At 36.2% G+C, this 23,049-nt stretch overlaps 1 protein-coding gene across 1 annotated transcript in view; it reads left to right on the top strand.

Annotated features, from left to right (window-relative positions):
• The window catches only part of LOC134678673 (carboxyl-terminal PDZ ligand of neuronal nitric oxide synthase protein), a 151,175-nt gene extending 144,352 nt beyond the window's left edge, over positions 1-6,823 (top strand). The window contains exon 9 of the mRNA XM_063537321.1: positions 2,627-6,823. Within this exon, the coding sequence (XP_063393391.1) occupies positions 2,627-2,851 (225 nt within the window). The 3' untranslated portion in view covers positions 2,852-6,823. The remainder of the gene's footprint in view (positions 1-2,626) is intronic.
• The last annotated feature ends 16,226 nt before the right edge of the window (positions 6,824-23,049 follow it).

Genomic DNA, 23,049 nt, shown 5'->3' on the forward strand with positions numbered 1-23,049 from the left:
CTAAAACCTATAAATCGACACCCATTTCGACTTTTATGACAAAGTGTTTGGCTACCATCTGCATGCAAGACATTTCTATTATTTTTACGTACAAAAATGGCCCCCTGTCAACTTCCAACCGAGATTTAATCGATAATTTATTCGATTAATGTTCAGATTAATTCAATTTCAATCTATGTTAGGTCGACTAAACTAATCGTGATTAAAATTTGAGGATTAACTTTTTTTATTCCATTAATTAGTCGAATAAACAGTTAATCTATTAAGTCCCATCTCTGACCACGGCATTTTTACACTTTGAGAATATCTGAAAACAAATGAACACAAGGAGCCATTTTGCAAATCCAGTAACTTTGTTATTACTTTTGACAGCGCGTGTCATGTGTCTACACAGAGTCGACACAAAGTCGAAACATTTGCGACTACTTTGTGACTGCAATATTTCTCAGCCTTAAATCATATTTATACATCATAATTAACAAGTTTCGTAGTATGTAAAGCGTTATTTCTGTTATTTAAGTATAGTATACGCATCGAAGTACTAAAAATGCATCAAATAATATAGTTATGAACACAGTCACTGAGAAGTAAACAATTTCATTTCCGGCTAAACTAAAACAATGTGGTGGCGCGTTGATTATATTACACTTAGTTTATCAAATCACTCGAGCAGTTTAATTCCCCATAATAATTTAAGTCCTATTGTAATATAAATGCAAACAATATATAATTACGTCTTGTAATCCGTTTTAGAGATGGCGTATTAATGTCACTTATTTTTATTTAAGTATTTTTCCATCTGACAGTTTCCATTTGACAGGAACAAAATGAACGAATGAACGAATGATTTTGGCATAAAGTAGTCGCAAACCCGAAACAATGTGTGCACACGGCGACCACACTTTATGTCACTTTGTGTCATGTGTCGACCCTTCCCCATTTCTGGTAACTGTGTCGACACGGCGACGACTCTGCGACTGGAATTGTGACCGAAACAGACGGTGTCGACACAAGATGTGTCTACACCGCGTCGTAACGGCGACTGGAAATGGTTGTATGGGCAATTAAATAGTTGCTGTCTTTATTGTATTGTTAGTCATGTAATCATATCTTATTTTAAGTGATTGATCTTAAGAATTTCAAGGAGTAGATTACCGAAAAGTAAAATGAGTGGACCACAGAGATGGAATCATAGTGGTTTTAGCAAGGATTGGTTGCCAATGTTAGCTTTAAGTGAAACGTTTCTTGTGTTTACGATAAGCCTTACATTACGAAATATAAATGTTTGTAATTCATTGTTGTTAAAGCCAATTGTTCCTTTTTGGACAGATTTTGTATTGTTGTCAGTAGATAACTAAATAACGAAATATAAACAAAAGCTATGCAGATAGTAGTAAAATACAATACTTTCGTAAATGAAAATATCAGTCAATGTTCGTTCTAGAACCTAACAACCAATTCTGCATATACTACTTAGATGTCTGGGATCCAGCGACTTGTTGTTAGAATCATAGTTTTTTGTAAATTAATTTAAGAACTATCATGTTTATCATAGAACAGTTGTTTGAAATTGTAGATGATACGATTAGAACGGTGGAAGTGCTCCTCTGAATATATCAATAATTTTTAAATATACCTAATGTTAAAACTTGATCAATGTATACCAAATTCTAAATATTTTAAATGTGAAGCTTTGGATGCAAACCTGGAAATAAAGAATAAACTACTTGTTGAGGTTTTATTATTTCACTGTAATATTCTATAATATTTGAGCGTCACTGGCTCACTTTCCATTGATGTTGAAAGTAAACCATGCAGGTAAACATAAAAAATGACGTTTAAATAAATAGGACGGCTAATCTCGTTTTTTCTTACTCGTATAAGTAGGTCCAACTACGTTTCCCCAACACCGGGAGGGTGGAGGGTAATATCAGAAGTGATAATGCAACACCTAACATTAACCAGCCAGTGTTGGCTTGACCTAGATGTGCATGGGTAAACGCCGAATACAGATTAATGTTGTTTAAATTTTCGGAGTCTACCCAAAAGACTCGGATAATAGTTACTAGTTATACCAGGGTAAAATTGAGTTTAATTAACCTTCTAACATTACCAGTGATCGGGGATTTGGTTGCAACGCCGCGGGACCTAGTAGAATTGGTATCGTCTTGGGTCGTCCCATTCGTTTTTCGTCAAGTTCTTAAATTAGTCCTATTCTGCTTTCGTCACTCATTCTACATTGAAAGCCACCGACGATTGTGACGAATGTAGAATGGGTGACGAAAGCAGAATAGGACTAATTTAAGAACTTGACGAAAAACGAATGGGACGACCCAAGACGATACCGTAGAATTTTTTGTATGGATACGAGAGTAAGCCCGCAATATGGATTGAATTTTTCACAAAAACGCTATCTTAATATTTTTGAAATATTACCTACTAAAAACATTTCATAAGAAAAAAAAACATTATTTACCTACCCTAGTGGCAACCAAATCCCCGAACTGAACATTACCCATAACAAATAGGTACATACATAGATTACGATAGCGCATTAAACTTACTAAATTATATCAGCATGCTAATTAAGTAATTAACAACAAGTACCTTTTTTAATTTGAAACAGTTGTCTTCGAGTGCAAAGATAGACCGTTGGTTCTCGCTGCTGCCGTCCACACCGGCGCTCTCCCGGCCCGAGAGCGGCTTCGTATCAGGTGTGGACGACGTGGAGCCGGCCACCCTCGCCGAGGCCAGGAAGCTCCTCCTGCAACTGGGCGCCAAGAAGAAACGACGCTTCCCTTTACGCTTTACTAGAAGAAAAATCCTAGTTAACAAACATACCCTCTTATAATACATTAATGTACTTATAAAACCACTATTAAGTGATATCTTATTAAACACGCAATTCAATTTGGGGTGCTTAACCTTTTCGACGCCGCGTCAAACACAAAAGCTGTCACTCGGACGCCACGTCACAGAAGTGTCAGAACTGAAATTGAACTTTATGCTGCACGTACTTAGTTGCTCTGTAGTCTGTGACCGATTAATCCGTCTTTGGCGTTGGACCTGCGGTGCGGATATATGTCATTGGCGTCCAAAAGGTTAAAATCAAATCATATCAATATATGTGGCAAATCGCACAATGCAATGTAGTGTGTGTTTTTAGTTCTAAAATGAGTGATATTAACATTTCAAATAGGACGGTATGGTCAATCACATTGAATTCCTGGCCAATTTTTGAGGCCACTATCTATATGGTCACGGTGACAATTTTATTTTTAATATAAAGGCCGTGAAGGAAATTACGACTTTATTAAAAACTGGTTGGAATTTAATTTGATTGACTAGATACTCGCATAATTTGTTGGAAATATCAACAAAATGTGTAATGGAACAACAAAGAACACAAGATTATCGATAGGAGTGTGATCTCGGTTCCTTTTAGGAGAAGTATGTCAGTAAATAAAGATTTAGGTTTTAAGGAACAAGTTTTGATCGGGTAAGTAGATTGTACTTGAAACGAGTTGAAACGACCCTATAATATGGAGAGACAAAAAAGGACCTGTTATGCCTACATGAGTACACGTACTTGCGTATGTACGACTGTACGTACGTTATAATTATAAATTATAACTTATAATGCATTATACGCCAGAAAAGTATTAACTATTATATCATTAGGGTCACTCCTTCTTTTGAAACGTATTTCATATAGGTACATTTCGTCGGGTGACAAGCAAAAGTCACTAAGTACTATCAAAAAATTAGAGTAATAATGCACTTTATTACACTTGTAACACGGTTACAGTCCAATAATTTCAATGGTGTTAGTTAATGACTTTTGCTTGTCACCCGATGATTTTCTCGAATTACTTAACTCTACTACTGTCATGAATGTTTTTAATAGGTAAGTATAGTTTTTTGATAAATTACAATCGCCTGGATCGCTTCGGGAAAAGGGTGTTACAGCCGTGCCTCTTTATTTTGCTCGACTTGGCGGGGCCCCCAGAAATGTTCTATTAGTAATAAGGTGTGAAGTCAAATTATTATGAGAGAAAAAGGTACTTAGGTATTTTAAAAGATAAGCCATGCAATCTATCTTTATCTATCTTATCGTATCTTTTAAAATACAAAAGCTGGATGCAATAAAAAAAAATTAACCTCATGTTCATACCTCGTGTTTACTAAACTCATTGGCAATAGACAGACCTACTTCTACTTATTATAATGCGGTATTATTACTATTTGGTTTTATATTATGAATTCAAAGTTTGCACGTAAGTAAGTATAATGTATAACACTTTGTATAATAACCTTCGAAATCTAAACAAAAACCGGGCAGTTTTAGGATGTCATAAAAAGAGTAAGTAATTGCCTACTTACCTACTTACACATTTACTGTAATTTATATTAATTAAATATAGAATGATTTTAAAATAATAAAAAGTAAGTAAAGTTATTGTAATTGTGATAACTACCGGTACACCGGTAGTACATAGATATACCTAGGTACCTATTATTTTATGGTCAATAGGTACCTAAAGTATTAAATCAATATTATAAGTAGAGAATCGTATATAAGTCTTAATTTTATTACTTTTCAAGACTTCAACAGACGTGATCTTGTATTGTAATGATACTGTGCAGTATTAATTCAGTTATGCAATTTGCTGTATAAGTAATTAACTATAGCTATGCCCTTTCTTTTTATTTTTGATTAATATAAGAATTAGGAGCGAAATACAAATTCCATACAATTTTTTAAATATTCCCAACTCTTATAATAATTAAAAATTCGAAAAAAAATACAAACGAAGGGGCATAGTGTTAATATCCAGAGAGGGAAATGGCGACTACGTTTGTATGGAAAGGCGGTTTAGGGACGGTTGGCCACTTTCGTCATAAAATATATTTTCATTTTATTTGCCCAAGTACATCATCAGGTTTTTATGGCAGATTATGAGCGTTAGTTACATTTAAACAATTCGGTCTTGGCTTTACTAAGTTTTAGAATTGTATTATGTATTCTATATAAAATACCAAGTATTAACGGCTTTGGGCACAAGCTAGGAATTACTGTAGATTTTTAAGTAGGTAACATAACTAAAAACTAATAATAGTTTTTAATGCATTCAGAACAATGTCGACTTTATTAATTTTATTGGCAAATTAGACTAATTTATGGACTTATTATGATGCATTTTAAATTATAATTAATAGGTAGGGTAGGTAAATACATAGGTAGGATAGTAATATCTATAGCTAAATTAGTTTGTATTGCATACAGCGACCAAATACTTAAACTTTGGAGGTACTATTTGCTGGTGATAGTATTTGTTACATTTGATAAGAGTGATGTGTTCATGCAATATAGAAAAGGTACTTAGCTAGAATATTCGTTACATGCTTAATATAAAATACGAATCGTACATTCCTTTTGATCGTCTTCTGAATACATTAATGTATACACTAACTACCTACATAATACATATATACACGTGCCATAATTATACTAAAAAAACATATTTAGGGAACTGCTAATAATGCTACATATTGGTGTACCTATTTGATTAGTACCTACCTAATAGATAGACTTGAATTTTGATGACGGTATGTTAGTTTCTCGCAACCTTGCTAAAAATATTAGGGCTATTTTGATTAAGTGTGTTAGCTACAAGAGAAGAAAGCTTATTAATTTCTTAATATCTAAGGTAAAGTAAAGGTGACTGAGTATTTCACCAAAAGTTATTAGTGACGAAATTATGCAATATACAGTCACCACACGGGATTGTTATGCCATTTAGGGATCTTGCTAAATTGGAAATTATATAACGTAAGTATATAAGCTAGGACCCTAAATGGCGCAACAATTGCGGATCGTGATGGTACCTATGCATTTTCGAAACGAGGACGTTTCTAATGTGGCGTGATGGCATCCAACCTATACATATACATCATTTATAGAATTATACAATGTATAGGTAAGTTTCAATGTTGACAGGTCTCATTCATAGACATTCGTAGAGCACTTTAAAGACTCGAACCTGATATTACCATGTAATACATATATAATCATATTTGTAAGATCATTCAAGTCTATGTTGAGATGTTGGCATATAATACAGTATGTATTAAGTACACATTTACGTAAAATCAGGTTACTTTAGTCCACAAGTTCCACTCCACAACGGACAACTATAGTCCAAGTTCAAGTTCCAGTAAAATATGAATAAATATAATATCTAAGCAAAATAAATGTAACGTGTACAAATCAAAAAGGCTCTTTGATAATTAACGTTAAAAACCATGGACCATAGTTATATTACAGGACTATAGTTCCCTGATTTTGCCGTACCTTCATCTTGTAAATTAAGGCCCCTTTCAAGACATATGCGAAATATAAAAATTGGTTCGCAATTAGTAGGTACTATTCGGCTTAACAGACGATGATATGTTGTTCGAAGAACATGTATCCTAAAGTATAAAGGTGGCCACTGACGAGCCTTCCCACAGTCCAAATAGCGTGGCTGCAATCCAAAATCGGTCCGTGAATGACAAAAACGTACAATATTTAATATTAGGATGCCTTCCATTTGGATGAATCCATTGTAACGGCATCCATTTGGAAGGCTCGTCAGTGGTCTGCTTAATGTGCAAGGTGCGTTTTGGTGCACATCATCTAGGTAGGTAAAGAAATTTCGTGTACTTTTACTGTAACACGTAGGTAGGTAAACAGAGATGTGAACTGACTGATTAAATGATATATTTATGTGTTCTTTTGATATTGTTTTGTTAAGATAGAATAAAATTACTACATGCATTATTTCCTTTGTTTTTATTACGTTATTCCTTTTTGGTGACTTCAGCAATGTTTGTAGTAGCAGGCGTGGCTCACTCCGCGATTTCGTCGCTTTGCTACAGGTAGCCAAAAGTCCATCCGTTCGACCCCAATTTTGGGGTTTGCCATAAGCCGCGCGTGGCGCTGTCGCCACCTAGCGGCCATATCTGTGCTGATCGCGACAGACGTGTTTTGTTAGAGAGTGAGTCTTCTGTACCTTGTACTATTATTTATTCTGTGGTAGTAGTACGATAGTTAATTGAACCAAAATCGCTAACATACTAATTGCTTTAGTCATACATCTGTATGGTTAGCTGTCGTTAGTCGTTACACAATGGAATCAATAAAATTTTAGGCGAGTTCTAATCCATACATAATGTCATATTGTGCCTATGTATAGTGCGACATAAAATAGTCGAGAAATTAAATCTAAAGTGTGACAGTTACGTAGGAATTTCTACAATTTCTTGTCGGACTATAGGTACTGTGCTACTTTTTGTTAGTAATAGTTATTTCTTTCTTTCCCTGTCCCTCTTCACAGCAGCTGTCTCTATAGCAGAGGACCAAGTGTCCTAAAAAAGGAATTTACTACTTTATATATAAATCGATTTATTATTAATAATAATATGGAAGATGGGAAGATGGTGTCGTGAACAATTGACTTCTGACCTTAATGTGAGTGGTGCTCATGAGCTAAAAATAATTCATGATGACTTGTGTCTGGTTGGCGGACCTAGTTCCATAAAACCGGGCAAGTGCGAGTCGGACTCGCGCACGAAGGGTTCCGTACCATGAAGCAAAAAAAACGGAAAAAAATGCAAAAAGAAAACGGTTACCCATCCAAGTACTGACCACGCCCGACGTTCCTTAACTTTGGTCAAAAATCACGTTTGCTGTATGGGAGCCCCACTTAAATCTTTATTTTATTCTATTTTTAGTATTTGTTGTTATAGCGGCAACAGAAATACATCATCTGTGAAAATTTCAACTGTCTATATAGCTATCACGGTTCGTGAGATACAGCCTGTTGACAGACAGACGGACAGACGGACGGACGGACGGACGGACAGCGAAGTCTTAGTAATAGGGTCCCGTTTTACCCTTTGGGTACGGAACCCTAAAAACACATCCTTTGCGTCTCGGTGTCGAACCGCAGTGGGTAGTTGGGTATACTAATATAGATATTGGGTACCTACTAAAGAAAGGACGCTTACTCTACGAGGAATATCGTACATTGACCCGCCTGTTCCTATCTCTATTGGAAGTGCATGTCTATATTGCTGTCCCGCTCCCTCAGTGTCATTCGCAAGTGCAGGTCAATCTACGAAATTCCTCGTGGTAAGCATCCTTTAACAAGTACTAGATCAGCGTGTTATTGCGAAAAAAAAAATATCGGGATAACAAATGAGAAAGATAAGTCACGTGACGTTTTCCATACATATTTATTTAAGTGTCACTTGGCCAGCCCTCCCAGAAAGGTCAACGCCCCAGCATAGATACTTTCATTCTTCTGAAGAGATCAATCTATCTATTCAGGATACATAATTAGTATTCGACGAGTGTGCTTGTTACCGTTTCAACACAATAGAATTGAAGCTGTGACCTGTAGCAAGTATCAAAAGTAATATATGTATATGGATAGATACTGACTTCTTATTAACGTCTTACGTGCTGTGCTGAACGTGCCACATGCATCGTGAAGTTAATATACTATATACTACTATCCTAGTTAATATACCTATACTAAACTATAATTTAAAGTTCACTCTTCTTCGCCTTTGCTTGGATATCTCGGTAGGTACCATATAGGTACCGTACGACGACCACCACTTTGACACTGGTATAATTTCTAACTTAGTTTCTACTCGTATACATCTCGCTCGTACAGGACCCCTATTCGACAAGCGACGTTTGACGCATCGTGTTGATCTCCCGTTGATGTGGGAAAAATCATAAGTTCTCGAATACGTACAATGTCAAAATTTGACATTAACAATCCACAGTTAGGGTGACAAGCAAACCAAACCGAACCACCCTTAGTTAACCGACTTCCATTTCATAGAAGGAGGAGGTTCTGTATTCGGCTGTGGCTAATTTTTTTTTCTATGTACGTTCACCGATTACTCCGACATCCGTAGTCCGATTTGAGTAATTCTTTTTTTGTTTGAAAGGAGCTACCTCCGAGTTGGTCCCATTTTTTTAGAGTTGAGTTTTGGTTGTAGCAAATGATATTATCCACCGTTGATGGAATCAACACTCAGTATGCAATAAAATCAACTGTTGATTTGACGTGGATGCGAAATCTGACAGTTGTACGTGTCGAATTTGGCCCCAGTTTAACACTGACATATTCGCTAACATCTGCGTAACTAACTTTCCATGTCGCTCGTACCGTACAGAAACCCGTATTACCGTACCGTACCGTACCGTGTCGTACCGTATTAGGTATAGTGCGAGCGAGATGTATGAAAAGTAAATTACTCAGACTTTAGTGAATATATCAGTTTGACACTGATATTGATAACTTTAAATAAAATGGCCCAAAGAAGATACCAACCTGGCCATCATTCCACATACAGAACAAACAGCAACGTGCTAGTTTGCTTTTCCACATATTTGCGTCAATAAAGATTGATGATCGTGTATTTGACAGCCTTGGCACGGATCGCCCGTGGCCCTTCGCGGCATATGCCCGGCACGTGTGCTACGAGTATACCCGGTAATAGACAATGCCACATATTGTACTGAATTTGTTTTTATTTCAAGACTTGACTCACAATAAGGCGACTTTATTACTCGCTAAAATATTTATGTGCTGATTGGTGGTAGGTAAGTACATTCCTCGTTTCTGTTATATAGCTTTCAAACAACTGCCCGTCGTCGCTTCAGTAAAAATAGATACCTACTTACTATTCTTCATTCCCGTTCCCTTCATCTGAATGGAAGATGCTGAATTAAATAATGTAAGTAAATAATAAATATTTTAAGGTGAGGTGGGCCGAAACCGATTCGCGAACTTTAAATAGATACCTACCCAAGTACTTATTAGGTAGAGTCGGACCAATAGACTAACACTGCATTAACGTAGATGTGACAAAGTGTGGAAGTGTCACAATAAACACCCACGATTATTTTTGCAAACTCTGTGCAGCAGAGTTAACTTGGTCGAACCCTACCAATACTTATATGAAAAAATATTACTTGACATTACGAAAGAAATCGACACGAAGGCTTCGCATACCGCCTTCGGTCCCTGCACACCACAATTAAATACCTAGATTACCTAACCCTATTTCCGAAATATTTATGTTGGAATTCGCAACGGCACCCATATTTGCACAAATACCACAACAATACAACAGCTACTCTTTCACGCAAACGGCAAATATAATGTTGATATGCTTATTCCACAACATAAACAAAACAACATCGAATGCGTTCATATATCGTGATGCACATTAAATCGCATAAAGAAACGAGTTTCGATCCGGACTGGTTGTTATTGCCATTTGCTTATTGAGCTTGCTCAAGTTCAGAGAACCAATGAAGTGTGATCTCTGGGTGCGTAGCCAACATGCCAATCGTGTGCGCTCCGTAGCGAACAAAGCGCAACTGTTACTGTCGCAGTAATATGGTAGAGTGATAATATATAGACTCAAGGCTATCCTAATCTGTAATAACATTAAAGTTATGATGTCTATCTGTCTAACTTTTCGAAAGTACCTACCTGGTTAATCGTATACCTACCTAGGTATAGTGTAAATCTTTATAACTGAGCTAGTTTACTCAAAGAGTCTCAAGAATACAATACCATTGAGTGGTAAACCACAGATTAGGATAACCACCTCGTAGTAAAAGCAGATTATAACCGCCTTGAAATGTTAGTATAGATTAACGACTCTATTTCTTTAAACAGTAGACTACAAAATACACTAACAAAATAATGGCTAACATAACTTTTTTTGCATTTTGCACCAGACTACTTCCCTGTCGTGGCTAAGGTAGATATGATTTTACAAAGGATTGAATATGATATTATCTTTTTAAACCATTTTAACCCCATTCAACAAGGAATAAGGTTAAAAATTCAATATGCATAAAATGTACTTCTAACTTATTTTGTAAGTAAACTGGTTAGCGCCTACGAGAACAAAAGCAGATAATAGGATTGTAATAAAACAATGCCATTGTTACTCAGGTAAGTGAACAAGCTCAGTTCAAAAAAATTCTGCTATATTAGGTACTTAATCATTTAATTGTAGCTCCGAACTACTAACTAGTAAATAATATTATTTACTAGTACTTAACATATGTTAATGTAGCCAATTAGTTACTTACAAAAAAAACAACGGGTTGCACTCCGGGAGTGCCGGCAGAAACTCAATGACATTGTAACAGTTTTTCGATCAGGGGCCTTATTCGACAAGCGACGTTTGACGTATCGTGTTGAACACCCATTGAATCTGAACAATTCTGTGTCTAAATTTGACATTAGCAATCCACAGTTAGGTGACAACCAGAGCAAACCATTACAAACCTTAAAGTAGCAATAAAACAAAGTTGAGATTTGTTGTGAATTATTGGTTGAAAACCAATGGTTGTGCCAAAGAATATTATCCGCACTTGATGAACATGCGATTCATTCAATTGAAGTGGACGCGAAATCTGACAGTTGTACATGTCGAATAGGGGCCCTGCCGGCCTAGCCAAGGTTACAATCGCTATCGCTTCGACAGCGAAAAGCATTATGTCTCTCTATCACTCTTCCATATAAGTGCGACAGTGACAGTTGCGTTTCGATCGCTACGGAGCGTAAGCGATCGGCATCTTGGCTACGCGGCCAGGTCACGTGTCCGTCTTACGAAGCGTGTTACGTCTTACGTCAAAATATTAATAACAGCGCCATGTTGTACAGAATGTCTGCAGCACTATGTATAATTGAGGTTAACGCCATCTAGCGTTATTTCGTCGCATTACTTGAAACCCCTAAGCACATCACTGTTAGCCAGAGGCGTAACTAGGGGGGGGTTGGAGGGGGCACGTGCCCGGGCGCCGTCCAAGGGGGGGGCGCCAAAATGGGCAAAATACCTCCCATAGAAAATGGACCAGTCAAAATGTAGGACAGCCAAATTTTTTTTTCGTGACTTGCTCAGTATAATCCTAAAACCTCCCTGGCAACGGAAATGCAGTTATTTTATAGCCACCCTGTATACAGGATGGTCCAAACCTTGACGTCAAAAAAATTTTTTAGAATCGTCGTCGTGGGTTATCAGAATATACCCCATGTATGTTAGCCGATTTTTCGTAGTTTACGAGTTTAACTTTTAACTTTTGTTAAGAAATTCCGGGGTGAAGCTTTGCTTTGCTTTTATGTCTTCTAATAATTGTTCGTGGTATTTGCACTGATAACATGAAATAGCGATGGGGAAGTGACCCCATAAAATAACAGTAGAAATAACAAAAGAGGACTATTTTTAATGAATTACTAATTTGGAAGCTTTCCACCTCAGTTTCTTTGACCGGCGACTCTGAAAAATTAGGACTATTAAGTATCCCTTTTTTGACCTTTTAAAAAAACTTAGGGTCTAACAGTTTCTAAAATATTAAAAAGTCCTTGAAATCGCTTGTATTTTTTATTTATTTAGGTAAGGGCAACATCTAAGCTTGACATGCTTGAACGTAAAAGTTTGTCTTTTTTTCCCAACTCAGCCAAGGTGTTTTTAGGGTTCCGTACCCAAAGGGTAAAACGGGACCCTATTACTAAGACTTCGCTGTCCGTCCGTCCGTCCGTCTGTCACCAGGCTGTATCTCACGAACCGTGATAGCTAGATAGTTGAAATTTTCACAGGTGATGTATTTCTGTTGCCGCTATAACAACAAATACTAAAAACAGAATAAAATAAAGATTTAAATGGGGCTCCCATACAACAAACGTGATTTTTGACCAAAGTTAAGCAACGTCGGGAGTGGTCAGTACTTGGATGGGTGACCGTTTTTTTTTCCTTTTTTTTCGTTTTTTTTTTGCATTATGGTACGGAACCCTTCGTGCGCGAGTCCGACTCGCACTTGCCCGGGTTTTTTTTAGCAACTGCGCCGTTTTTCAAGGATTATGTTACAAAAAGAAACATTCAATAAAGTTCAATACTTAGTTTTTTTTTATAAATTAAATCTTCACCCCAGAATTTCTTAACAAAAGTTAAAAGTAATAAAAATCATTTTTTTATGTAATAGTCAGCAAATGAGCAGACGAGCCACCTGATGGGAAGCGGTCATCGTCGCCCATGGACATAAGCAACATCACAGGAGCCACTTAAGCGCTGGCGACTCTTGAGAACCCTAAATACCCGCTTCTTGAAGTATCCCATGTCGTAGCGCAAAGGAAATACGTCAGGAGGCAAGTCATTCCACATTCTGCACGTTCTGGGGAGAAACGAGCGACATGCCCGCTTATTCTTGGTGTGCCATGTATCTAAGAAGTGAGGATGAACTTTGCTCCTTTGGCTGGAGGTGCGGTGATAGAAACGAGACGATGGCACCAAATCAAAAAGTTCTTCCGAGCACTCCCCATTATACAAACGGTAGAACATGCAAAGAGAGCCAACGTCTCTCCGAAGGCTAAGAGGTTCTAAGCCGTCAGTGAGTTCGGGATCGCCGACAATACGAACTGCCCGCCGTTGGATGGAGTCAAGAGGAAGGAGCTGGTATTGTGGGGCGCCAGACCAGAGATAAGAACAGTACTCCATATGAGGTTGAACCTGCGCTTTATATAACAAAAGCCATCATAGTGCGATAACTACGCAACGTCAGCTAACATATTCTGATAGCCTACAGCGTGAGGAATTTAAAAAAATGTTTGCACGTCAAGGTTTGGACCATCCTGTATAAGACGTGCCGTGCTAACATCGCTCGTTCTGTGATACTAGGATGTCATGAAAAACCTGTGTCAGGTATTAAGAGCATTCTATCCAGAGTTTCGGTGTGGGATTGGGACAATTTAGTGCAATTCAATCCCACCAAGACTCAATTTTGCGCGTTTAGCGCTAAGAAAACCTCATTTTTCAAGGCACAAGCCTTCCCATGTCAGGGAGTATTGGGAGTCTCGGTGTTGACATCTTCATCAGTGACGTCCAATAATATCGTAGACACCTTGCTGGGTAGCCTGCGCTCGTATCCAAAAAAACTCGGCGTGCTCAATAAAGGGAGGCGATACTTTACTCTGGGGTAGACAGATCCCATTTATTGAGTACTGCTGTCACCTTTGGGCAGGAGCATCTGGATGCCACCTTGGACCCTTCAAATCAGCCCAAAGGCGCGCTGTACCTATGAATAGTCTACTCACAAGCGATATTGAACCTTAAAGGTAGACTTCCGAGCAAAGCGGCTCCGGCGACACTAACGCAGCGACACTGACGCGGCGACAGAGCGATAGTATTATGCAGTATGGAAATGTATGAACTTACTTCCGAGCGCAGCGTCACTATCGCAGCGACCGTGGCGCCGCGTCAGTATCGTTCTGCGATAGCGGCCGTGCTTTGTCTGCGCAAACACTGTCGCGCAGTCGCTGCGATCGCACGTGGTTTTGAGCCTATGTCAGTATTTAAAATATCTAAAACATGAATATTAAACCGACAAGAGCTCCTGAATTTGTCATCGTTCTCGTTTAAATGCTTTGTTTTTCAAGATGCTACAAGTGCCTTCGTCTATTCTAATTTTGAAAATTGAGTTGGGTAGGCTTCGCTTCATACTGTAAAAGTAACGAAGGAAAAGATCGTGATCCTCCTCTTCTTCTACGAATATTTTCATAATTGATCGGTTTATCATAAGTATATCAAGTCTGCACCGTATGGAATAACAACTGCGACTGTCGCCGGATCGTGCCGCTCGGAAGCGAATCTGCGTCAGTTAACGCTGCGACACTGACGCAGTGGCTCTGACGCTGCGGCCGTTGCGTCAGAGCCGCTTTGCTCGGAAGTCCAGCTTTAAGAGTAGAAAGTATTCCCCGATACTGGCCCCGCCTCTCAGTGGTCCCCGATCCTGACCCCAAGGCCGAGCCACCGCCCCTGCTGAACCTAAAAAAAAAAAAAAAAAAAAAAAAAAAAAAAAAAAAAAAAAAAAAAAAAAAAAAAAAAAAAAAAATAGCCCCCCATTTGAATTGATTGCGCTAGGTCTCAGCAGTGCCCGGCGCCTCCTTCAGGGACTTACGAAATACGCTAATTAAACAATACACCTTGTTCACCACGGTAACAATAGGCTTATCGACCCTTTTCTATTGTTCGATCTCGACTCGGGCGCGCTATTGTGTTACCGAGCATACTACCTGCCTGGACCCTTTCCTTAACCCACCGACGTCTCCATTCATGCCTTCTTTATGTGTGTATACTGTAGGTGTTTGTGATAGGTATTTTGCAATAGGTATTAGCGACAGCTATTTGCAATAGGTATTAGCGATAGGTACTTATTTGTGATGCATAGGTACTCTAACTATCAACTCTAATAACCCGCATTATCTTATTACCTCTTGGAGCTATTTCGATTTATAAGGAATACAGTTCTAACCTTCTTCTGACGTACAATTTACACTAGTAATCCTTTGGCAGCCTAAACTAACCTTAACCTTTTACCAAACCTAACTTATTCTTCGAAAACCTAACCTAAACCTAACTTGACCAAACCTAACTAAAATCAACCTAACTCATTTCAAACTAACCTGCTTTCACCTAGTCTTCCGATATAAAGTAAACTCGTAGTTACTTGTTTCTTTCTATTATTTAAAAAAATAACGAGGCGTATGAGGCATTTCTTGTGCACTTGTGTTCATTGTTATAATAGCTTAATTGTTTTATTGATAGACGTCTATTATATTTTATACTGACAATGGATTTATTGTTTCCTATACCTATTCTTTTATAATTTGGGTTTGAGTAAAGAGAACGTCTGTTTAGATGAACTTGTTGATACATGTTACTTTGTGTGATTTTAAAAAAAGAACGAGACATGTCAACTGGTTTCAACATGATTTAGTCTAATACATCAACATTTCTTGTGCGTTGCTATTCATTGTTATAACAGCATAATTGCTTTATTAATAGAAGTCTATTATATTTTATGCTGACAATGGATTTATTGTTTCCTATACCTATTCTTTTATAATTTGGGTTTGAGTAAAGAGAACGTCTGTTTAGATGAACTTGTTGAGACATGTTACTTTGTGTGATTAAAAAAAGGAACGAGACGTGTCAACTGGTTTCAACATGATTTAGTCTAATACGTCAACATTTCTTGTGCGTTGCTATTCATTGTTATAACAGCATAATTGCTTTATTGGTAGACATCTATTATATTTTATACCGACAATGGATTTATTGTTTCCTATTATGCTTTTGAATTTGGGTTTAGTAAAGAGAGCGTATGTATTAGATGAACTTGTTGAGACATGATTTTAACGGTACTGTACCCTGGTCATAGTGACACAGTATAAAAGCCGAAGAGAAATGAGTTTGAGTAAGTATTACCGTCGTGGCAGTCCACTGTATCAGAGCTCCTTGTATCTATTGCAGTATATAGAAATATAGTGTTAATTCAACAGTGAAGTGTTTAAGTGTTTATAGAAAGACCCAACAATGGATGTAAGTATGTCTTTTATTACCGTAACTTACTTTGTTTTGTTTTCACTTGTGTTCTTTGTGTTTTAATTATCAAGATTGTAGACAGTGTGTAAATTATTGTTTTATATTGTTTCAGTTCACTGAAAATACTTTCAAGAACTATTACTACCCGGATAATAATAAAGACGAATCAAGCGATGAAGAGGGTACGCTTGGTTTCAAAGTTAAACAAGCCATCGCAAAGAAACGTTCAGGAAACAATATCGATAGTTTCTTTGAACGACCTAAAAAGCAACCCAAAATTGTGAAACGGTCTTCGAATGTGAGCAAAAGTTCACCAGACGGTGTTGCAAACTTATCATCCGGACAAGACGACGGGGCGTATGCATCACATTTGATTAAAATCGAGATATATGATATGCAAACAATTAAAAACGTCCCACCCATGGAACACTGGAAGCATGCGGACTTCAGATTGAAATATTTTGCGTTGGAAGACGATTTGGAGCTACAAAATACGCGAAATATTATTTATAACATAACAAAGCAATTAGCTTCTAAGGACAGTAGTGTGAAATATTTTATAGATAATAAGAAACAGTGATAGTTATAATTATTAATGATAGTAGTAGCTTAATGATTGTGTTAACGTATTTCTCATTTTTTACCTCTCCTTAAGTACATTTTCCATGTAACAGATTTTTTTGTGTCGTCTCGTTTTTAAGTAACAAAGAATGTTAAGAAATATTTTGTACATAATAAAATTTAAAAAAAAAGTATAGTTTAGAATGGTCTTTGTATTATATGAAAAAATAAAAAATCTTATTTAAGTACACGTATTATTTTATTTCACAAAAAATGTTTTAAACATATTCCTTAATATAAGGTCATTACATACAGAATTATCAGAAAACAAACTTAGCATATCTTTCATAGTTTTTCCATGATATTTAAAATACAAATAAACTAAACAATATTCACCACAAACTGAAGTAAAATGGTTTTGAAGAGGTTTATTGTTAAAAAACCACTGTCTGGTGTTTCTTTTTAAAAATAAGTTATGGTAACCTGAAGGCTTCCTTCCGAAGGAATCAAAATATTCTCCTATACCAGTAACATCAATGTGTATGGCAACCCAGTGGGAGCCTGGTTTCGTGTCAGGGTCCAAATTACTAACAATAAAGACAGGTAGATCGACCCAAATAGGTATTTTGTTAGCAGCAAAAACATTTGTTTCAAAAAGTGAGTTTAATTTCTTCATACAAAATTGTATATCATTAGTATCCATAATTACTTAATTAATAACAATTTTTGTCTTGATGATGCTGCAAACAATGACTACAACAAAATAAAGTAAACGAAAGAAAACATTGTATTTATATAATTATGTTTTTCAACTATTATAATCTACAGATACATCACGGTTTTTGTTTATTTCAATAATGTTATCAAATTCTGCATAAACGATACAATTAATGGTGCTAGTTAGAGCCGAATCAAAGCGTACTTCTATCCGAACACTTCCATGTCTAACAAGATTCCAATGTGAAGTTGAACTAGCAGATAAATCTGGGGTTAAATCAAAACATAACAAACAATAACCTCCACCATAATCTGTTCTACTTATTCCATTACCTTCGTTGTGAAAATGAATACCAGTTCCGGAAAATAAGGTGTGATATGCCGCCGCTATTAAACCAGAACTAAATGACGGTTGTAATGTTTTAGAAGGAATTTCATGACCATCTACAAACAAACTAAATGAATTCATATTATAGTTTTGAAAATTAAATGGATTCAAAGCTAAATTTCCATTAAAACCTGAATTTGATACAAATCCAATAATACACCGTTTAGGAATTTGTCCGAGAAATATATTATCCAATGTTTTACCCTGGACCCCTGATGGTATTGTGAGAACCTTAACTTCTGCTCTCGTAATGGGGTACTTCGCAGTCGTTGTTGCCAATACTTTTTGATGGGCTAACAAAACGCTAGGATTAATTTTTGTTCTTCTAACAATGAGACTAGCATCTGTTATTTGTACTTTAAATTTTTTATCTTGATGACAAATTAAATTAAACGATTCTTTTGATCGGACTAACTTAATACGCAATTCAACGCCATTTATCAAGAATTTCTCTTGGTTAAATATATCGCCATGCAAATGTCCAATCATTTCCACTTGCTTACTCTCTTTGATAAATTCTAGTCTTTTCTGAAATCCTTTGTTGTTGGCGTCAACGGTATCCATAAAATCTGGGGTATCCTCATACCATAACCCACAAGTAAGATGGGTTTTTTTGGCTGCCGGTCCATAGTTGAGAAGATTTTCCATATAAGCACGGTAAGCATATGTATTGTTTGGGGGTGATATGAGTTTTTGATTTAAATATACATCAAGTTGGTTGAAAAGGGAATGTAGCCAGTTATTGGTGGGTCCAACTCCGGCATCTGCTTTTAATTTTGTCCCATCTTGATTCAACACTTTAGCAGTAATATGTAACATTGTGTGTGATAGATCAATGTAGTCATCTCCTGATCCAGGTACTTGAAATTCAATGGGGCCATCATCACTTAAAGATGAAATTGGTTTGTAATGAATCCAATGTCCGCTTTCAATACTTGTTTGAGTTGATGGAAGGGCAAATATATCTAATTCTGATTTTGCACATTCACATGAATGATTGTGTAGAAATGACATTATTTAACTTGAAAATATATCGTTATTTTTATTATTATTTTTACTTCCTCTTCGTCGCGATGCTTTTCGAGTAATGAGCGGTTCTCTTCTTTTATTCGACATTTTATACCCAGATCCTGACATGAGAGAATCAATTTTTTCATCAGCCTTTCTTTTTAGGTTAGCGCTCGCTTCCTTAAATCGTGATCGAATGGAACTATCCATAGGACGAGAATTTACCATATCAGATAACAGACCAACCCCTGCCCCTAAGGTTTCTTTTCCAATGGTTTTTAAACCGCTAGATAACAAAGGGAGCACTGATCTAAATAGTCCACCCAAAAAACTGCCTATACCATGTCCTCGTTGGTATGGAACTCCCTTATAGACAATACCTATCCCAGAGCCGGCTTGGTGTGAATAATAATGTTCGTAAGGACAAGAGACTGACGATCTGTTGTAAATCATTTTACTCGTTGAAAGTGTAGCTTCACGCAAGAAGATCCAAATTGAAATGGTACTCTGACACCAGTCGTTGTTCTTATATCTATTTCAATTGTATCGAACTCTCTTCGTAAAACTGGTACATAATGAGCGGGTGAGAAGATGTGAGTTTTATAAGCTCCATAAATGAACTTAGTTGGATCTAAAGGTATTATTCTGAGTAATGAAGTAATAACATCTCCGACTACTTGTGGATGTATTATATCAGTATAAACAAATATTTGAGATGGTAAACCTAAATATAAATTTGCAGGGTTTTTTCCTAATGTATTTTGTTTTAAATTTGTTCTCGGTTTAAAACCCAATTGCAGACTTAGTATCGGAGTTGTTATGATAGATGTTATTTCTTTATTTGTTGTTGCTATTCCAACCAGTTTTGTTAATCCATCATATCGAAATTTTACGTTATTTTTTAACTGTGGGTTTTCATTAAACGCTTGAAGAAAATGATCTATATTATCATATGTAGTGGCTGGTATATGAGTTTTTATATCCACTATTTTTGTAGTTTTATCGGTGGGTGATAACACCGTTTTCTTTAAATAAATGATGTTTTCGTGCTCTTGAACATTATACATGGAACAAGGGTATTGAAATTCCACCAACCCAACTACCCATTCTCCATCCAATTTAATGGTCTTTGGTAATTTAGTTAAGAAATGTGCAGTCGTGTTATCCGTGTAGTAATCTGATGAACTATTACTTAACAAAGTTAGATAAAAACTATTTTCACTCATATTTTCTTTAAGTTTGATTCAGGTATCCAAGAATTAAATTTATTAGGATAACCTTGCCACTTAACTAGTATTTCCTTTCTGCCAGCAACTCGACGCGAGCGTATTATTTTATCAATTTTATACTCGTTGGAGGGGAGGTAAGTTACTTTTTGTAATTCTTTAGAATAAAATGTACCAATGATGGGTTCACCTTCTAAATCCTTTATTGTATAAACAACTCGTGGCGATCTATTAATAATCGAATCAATAATAAATATTTCATCACTCCAATTACTTTCATAACCTTTTTGAAACACATGCTTATATTTAGTGATTCTAACATGATCACCTACATTTAGTTTTTTAGTTTCTGATGAAATTTGCCTATCTTTTTTGCGATCATATAAATTACACCAAACAGTCATAATATTATTAGAGCTAACATCAACTGGGCGCATTTTAATGCTAGAATGATAGCTATGGTTGTAAGAATGTAAAAGATCTTGTAATATATTTGTGTAGTTATATGTATTCTTATGAGTGAAGTAACGCCACATTTTCATTTTAAGTGTTCTTTGAAACCTTTCTACTATACTTGCTTTAATGTCGGGGTTATTAGTGGTATAATAATTAATATTTTTGCTCTTAAAGTAATCTCTAACCGCCCTTGAAACAAATTCTGTACCTTTATCAGATTGGATGTGACGGGGAACAGAGTTGGCTTCAGTAAATATGCTTTCAAAACATTGTTTAACAGTTGCTGAATCCTTCTTCTTCATGGCTCTTGCAAAAGCATATTTACTGAATACATCAATAACACAAAGAATATATTTGTACCCATCATTATATTGACTATAAGTACTCATATCACTTAAATCGGCTTGCCAAAGTTCATTAAAGTTCGAGAGAATGTATTTATTTCTAGTAAATCGTCTATGAGTAGGTTTATGCAGCGTGTACGTATCTTGAGATTGTAACCATTTTTTCACTTCCTCTTTGTTCATTTGACCTTTCATTTCCTTTGATAAATTATTTAAACTGCTATAGCCAGCTGGATTAGAGACATCATAGTAGATTCTGTTAATGTCTAATAAGGAGTCCATCTTTCCCACTCTATTTTCTTTCCGGATCTCTTTTGCTCCCGTGTAGCAAGAGGTGTAGAAGTATTATTATCTTTATCTGTTGAGGCTCTCGTCTTCACAGATGTGGAGGGGGTAAAGGGTTCAATCAAAGGAGTACCTTTAATAAATGCTAAATTTGTAGGATTACCTATGCATGACCTAGGAACTTCGATATCTTTTAAAAGTAAAGCAAACACTTCCCATCCAATTGGCTTAGGACGTTTAAGACATCTAACGGTGTCGCTTACCAAATCAGTAATATTACTATTTTGAATGGTTTGGTTATTTATAACAACTTCACCAGTCTGTTTCCACCAAATTTTCGGTTTACTTGAAACAATGTAATCTAACAACGTTCGAGCTTTTCTTTCATAAGATTTAGGTAATATGTTTATAATTTTTGATGGACTGATTGGCATTAGTTCTTGATTTATTTCACCAGGTGGTGTATTAAACGATGACGGTGTGGCTGCTTCAGTTATATTATCTGTAACTGACTCATTATTTTCATTCTCCTCCTTTTTGTTCACTTTTGTTTTTATAATATCATTACTTTCGTTGATGACTTGATCTAGCCCCTCCATCACGATGGGTATTCTAAACGGTTTTCGATCTGTTTCAATAAAATGTAGAAATCTTTGTAATGCTTGAGAATATAACGTCCACTTTTCGCGATCATTCATTTTACTTTTAAGGATCTTTTGCATCTCTCCATCTAGCCGAGATGAGGAATTTTCGGGTGGACTCTCATTCCGTTTCAGTCTTTCAATAAAATCTGATTCTACTAATAACATTTTTTTTGTGTTTTCCATTTTGCTTATGATAAAGAGTTCACTAAAGCACTTAAAACTGCACCTAAAATAATAGGTAGAAATGCGCCTCCTTTTTGAACTATAACAGTTTTTCTTATTTTATGTTTCCCTTTCGAAACTAATTTTCTTAAAATATCTTTATATTTTTTTAGTTTCGTCTTTTCTTTTTTTTCTAATGGAATTTTCCCATTTAGGACGTTATAAATACACTCACAAATAATGTTGATCTCTTCATCGTCACAAGATTTAAGTAACGCAGTACGATATTTGGGTTTAAGCAACTGCAATGCTTCAAGTAAATGTTTATATGTGTTTACTCTTGCATGCATCATGTAGAACTGACTAAAATATGCTGATTTTTATCATATTTAAACCCCTTTTTAGGTACATACACTGTGCAATGCCCATCGAACGGAAATATTTTTGTTTTGAAACGGCATATGTCATTTGTATTTTGTTTCAGGTCAATCATGAGGTAACCATGAGCCTCCTTTGTAGCATCTTTGTAGGCTTCGTCCACAAACTTTGAGTTTTCTGGGTAAACTTGTCGTGACAGGTAGCGTATTTGAGTTTTATCCCTGGGATTTTTAAAAAATACAATGTAGCTTGTATTCAATGAAATATCACGTTGACCTCGACCTTGATGAAATATGTTTTGTGTAATATAAAAAACACTTAAGTTTCTATGATGACTACCTTTCGTAAAAATGTCAACGATTCGTCCATCTGATTCTCTCATCAAATCATCTATAATAAGAAGTTTAGGTTTC

The sequence above is a fragment of the Cydia fagiglandana genome, chromosome Z, assembly GCF_963556715.1.
Source record: "Cydia fagiglandana chromosome Z, ilCydFagi1.1, whole genome shotgun sequence".
Classification (NCBI taxonomy): domain Eukaryota; kingdom Metazoa; phylum Arthropoda; class Insecta; order Lepidoptera; family Tortricidae; genus Cydia; species Cydia fagiglandana.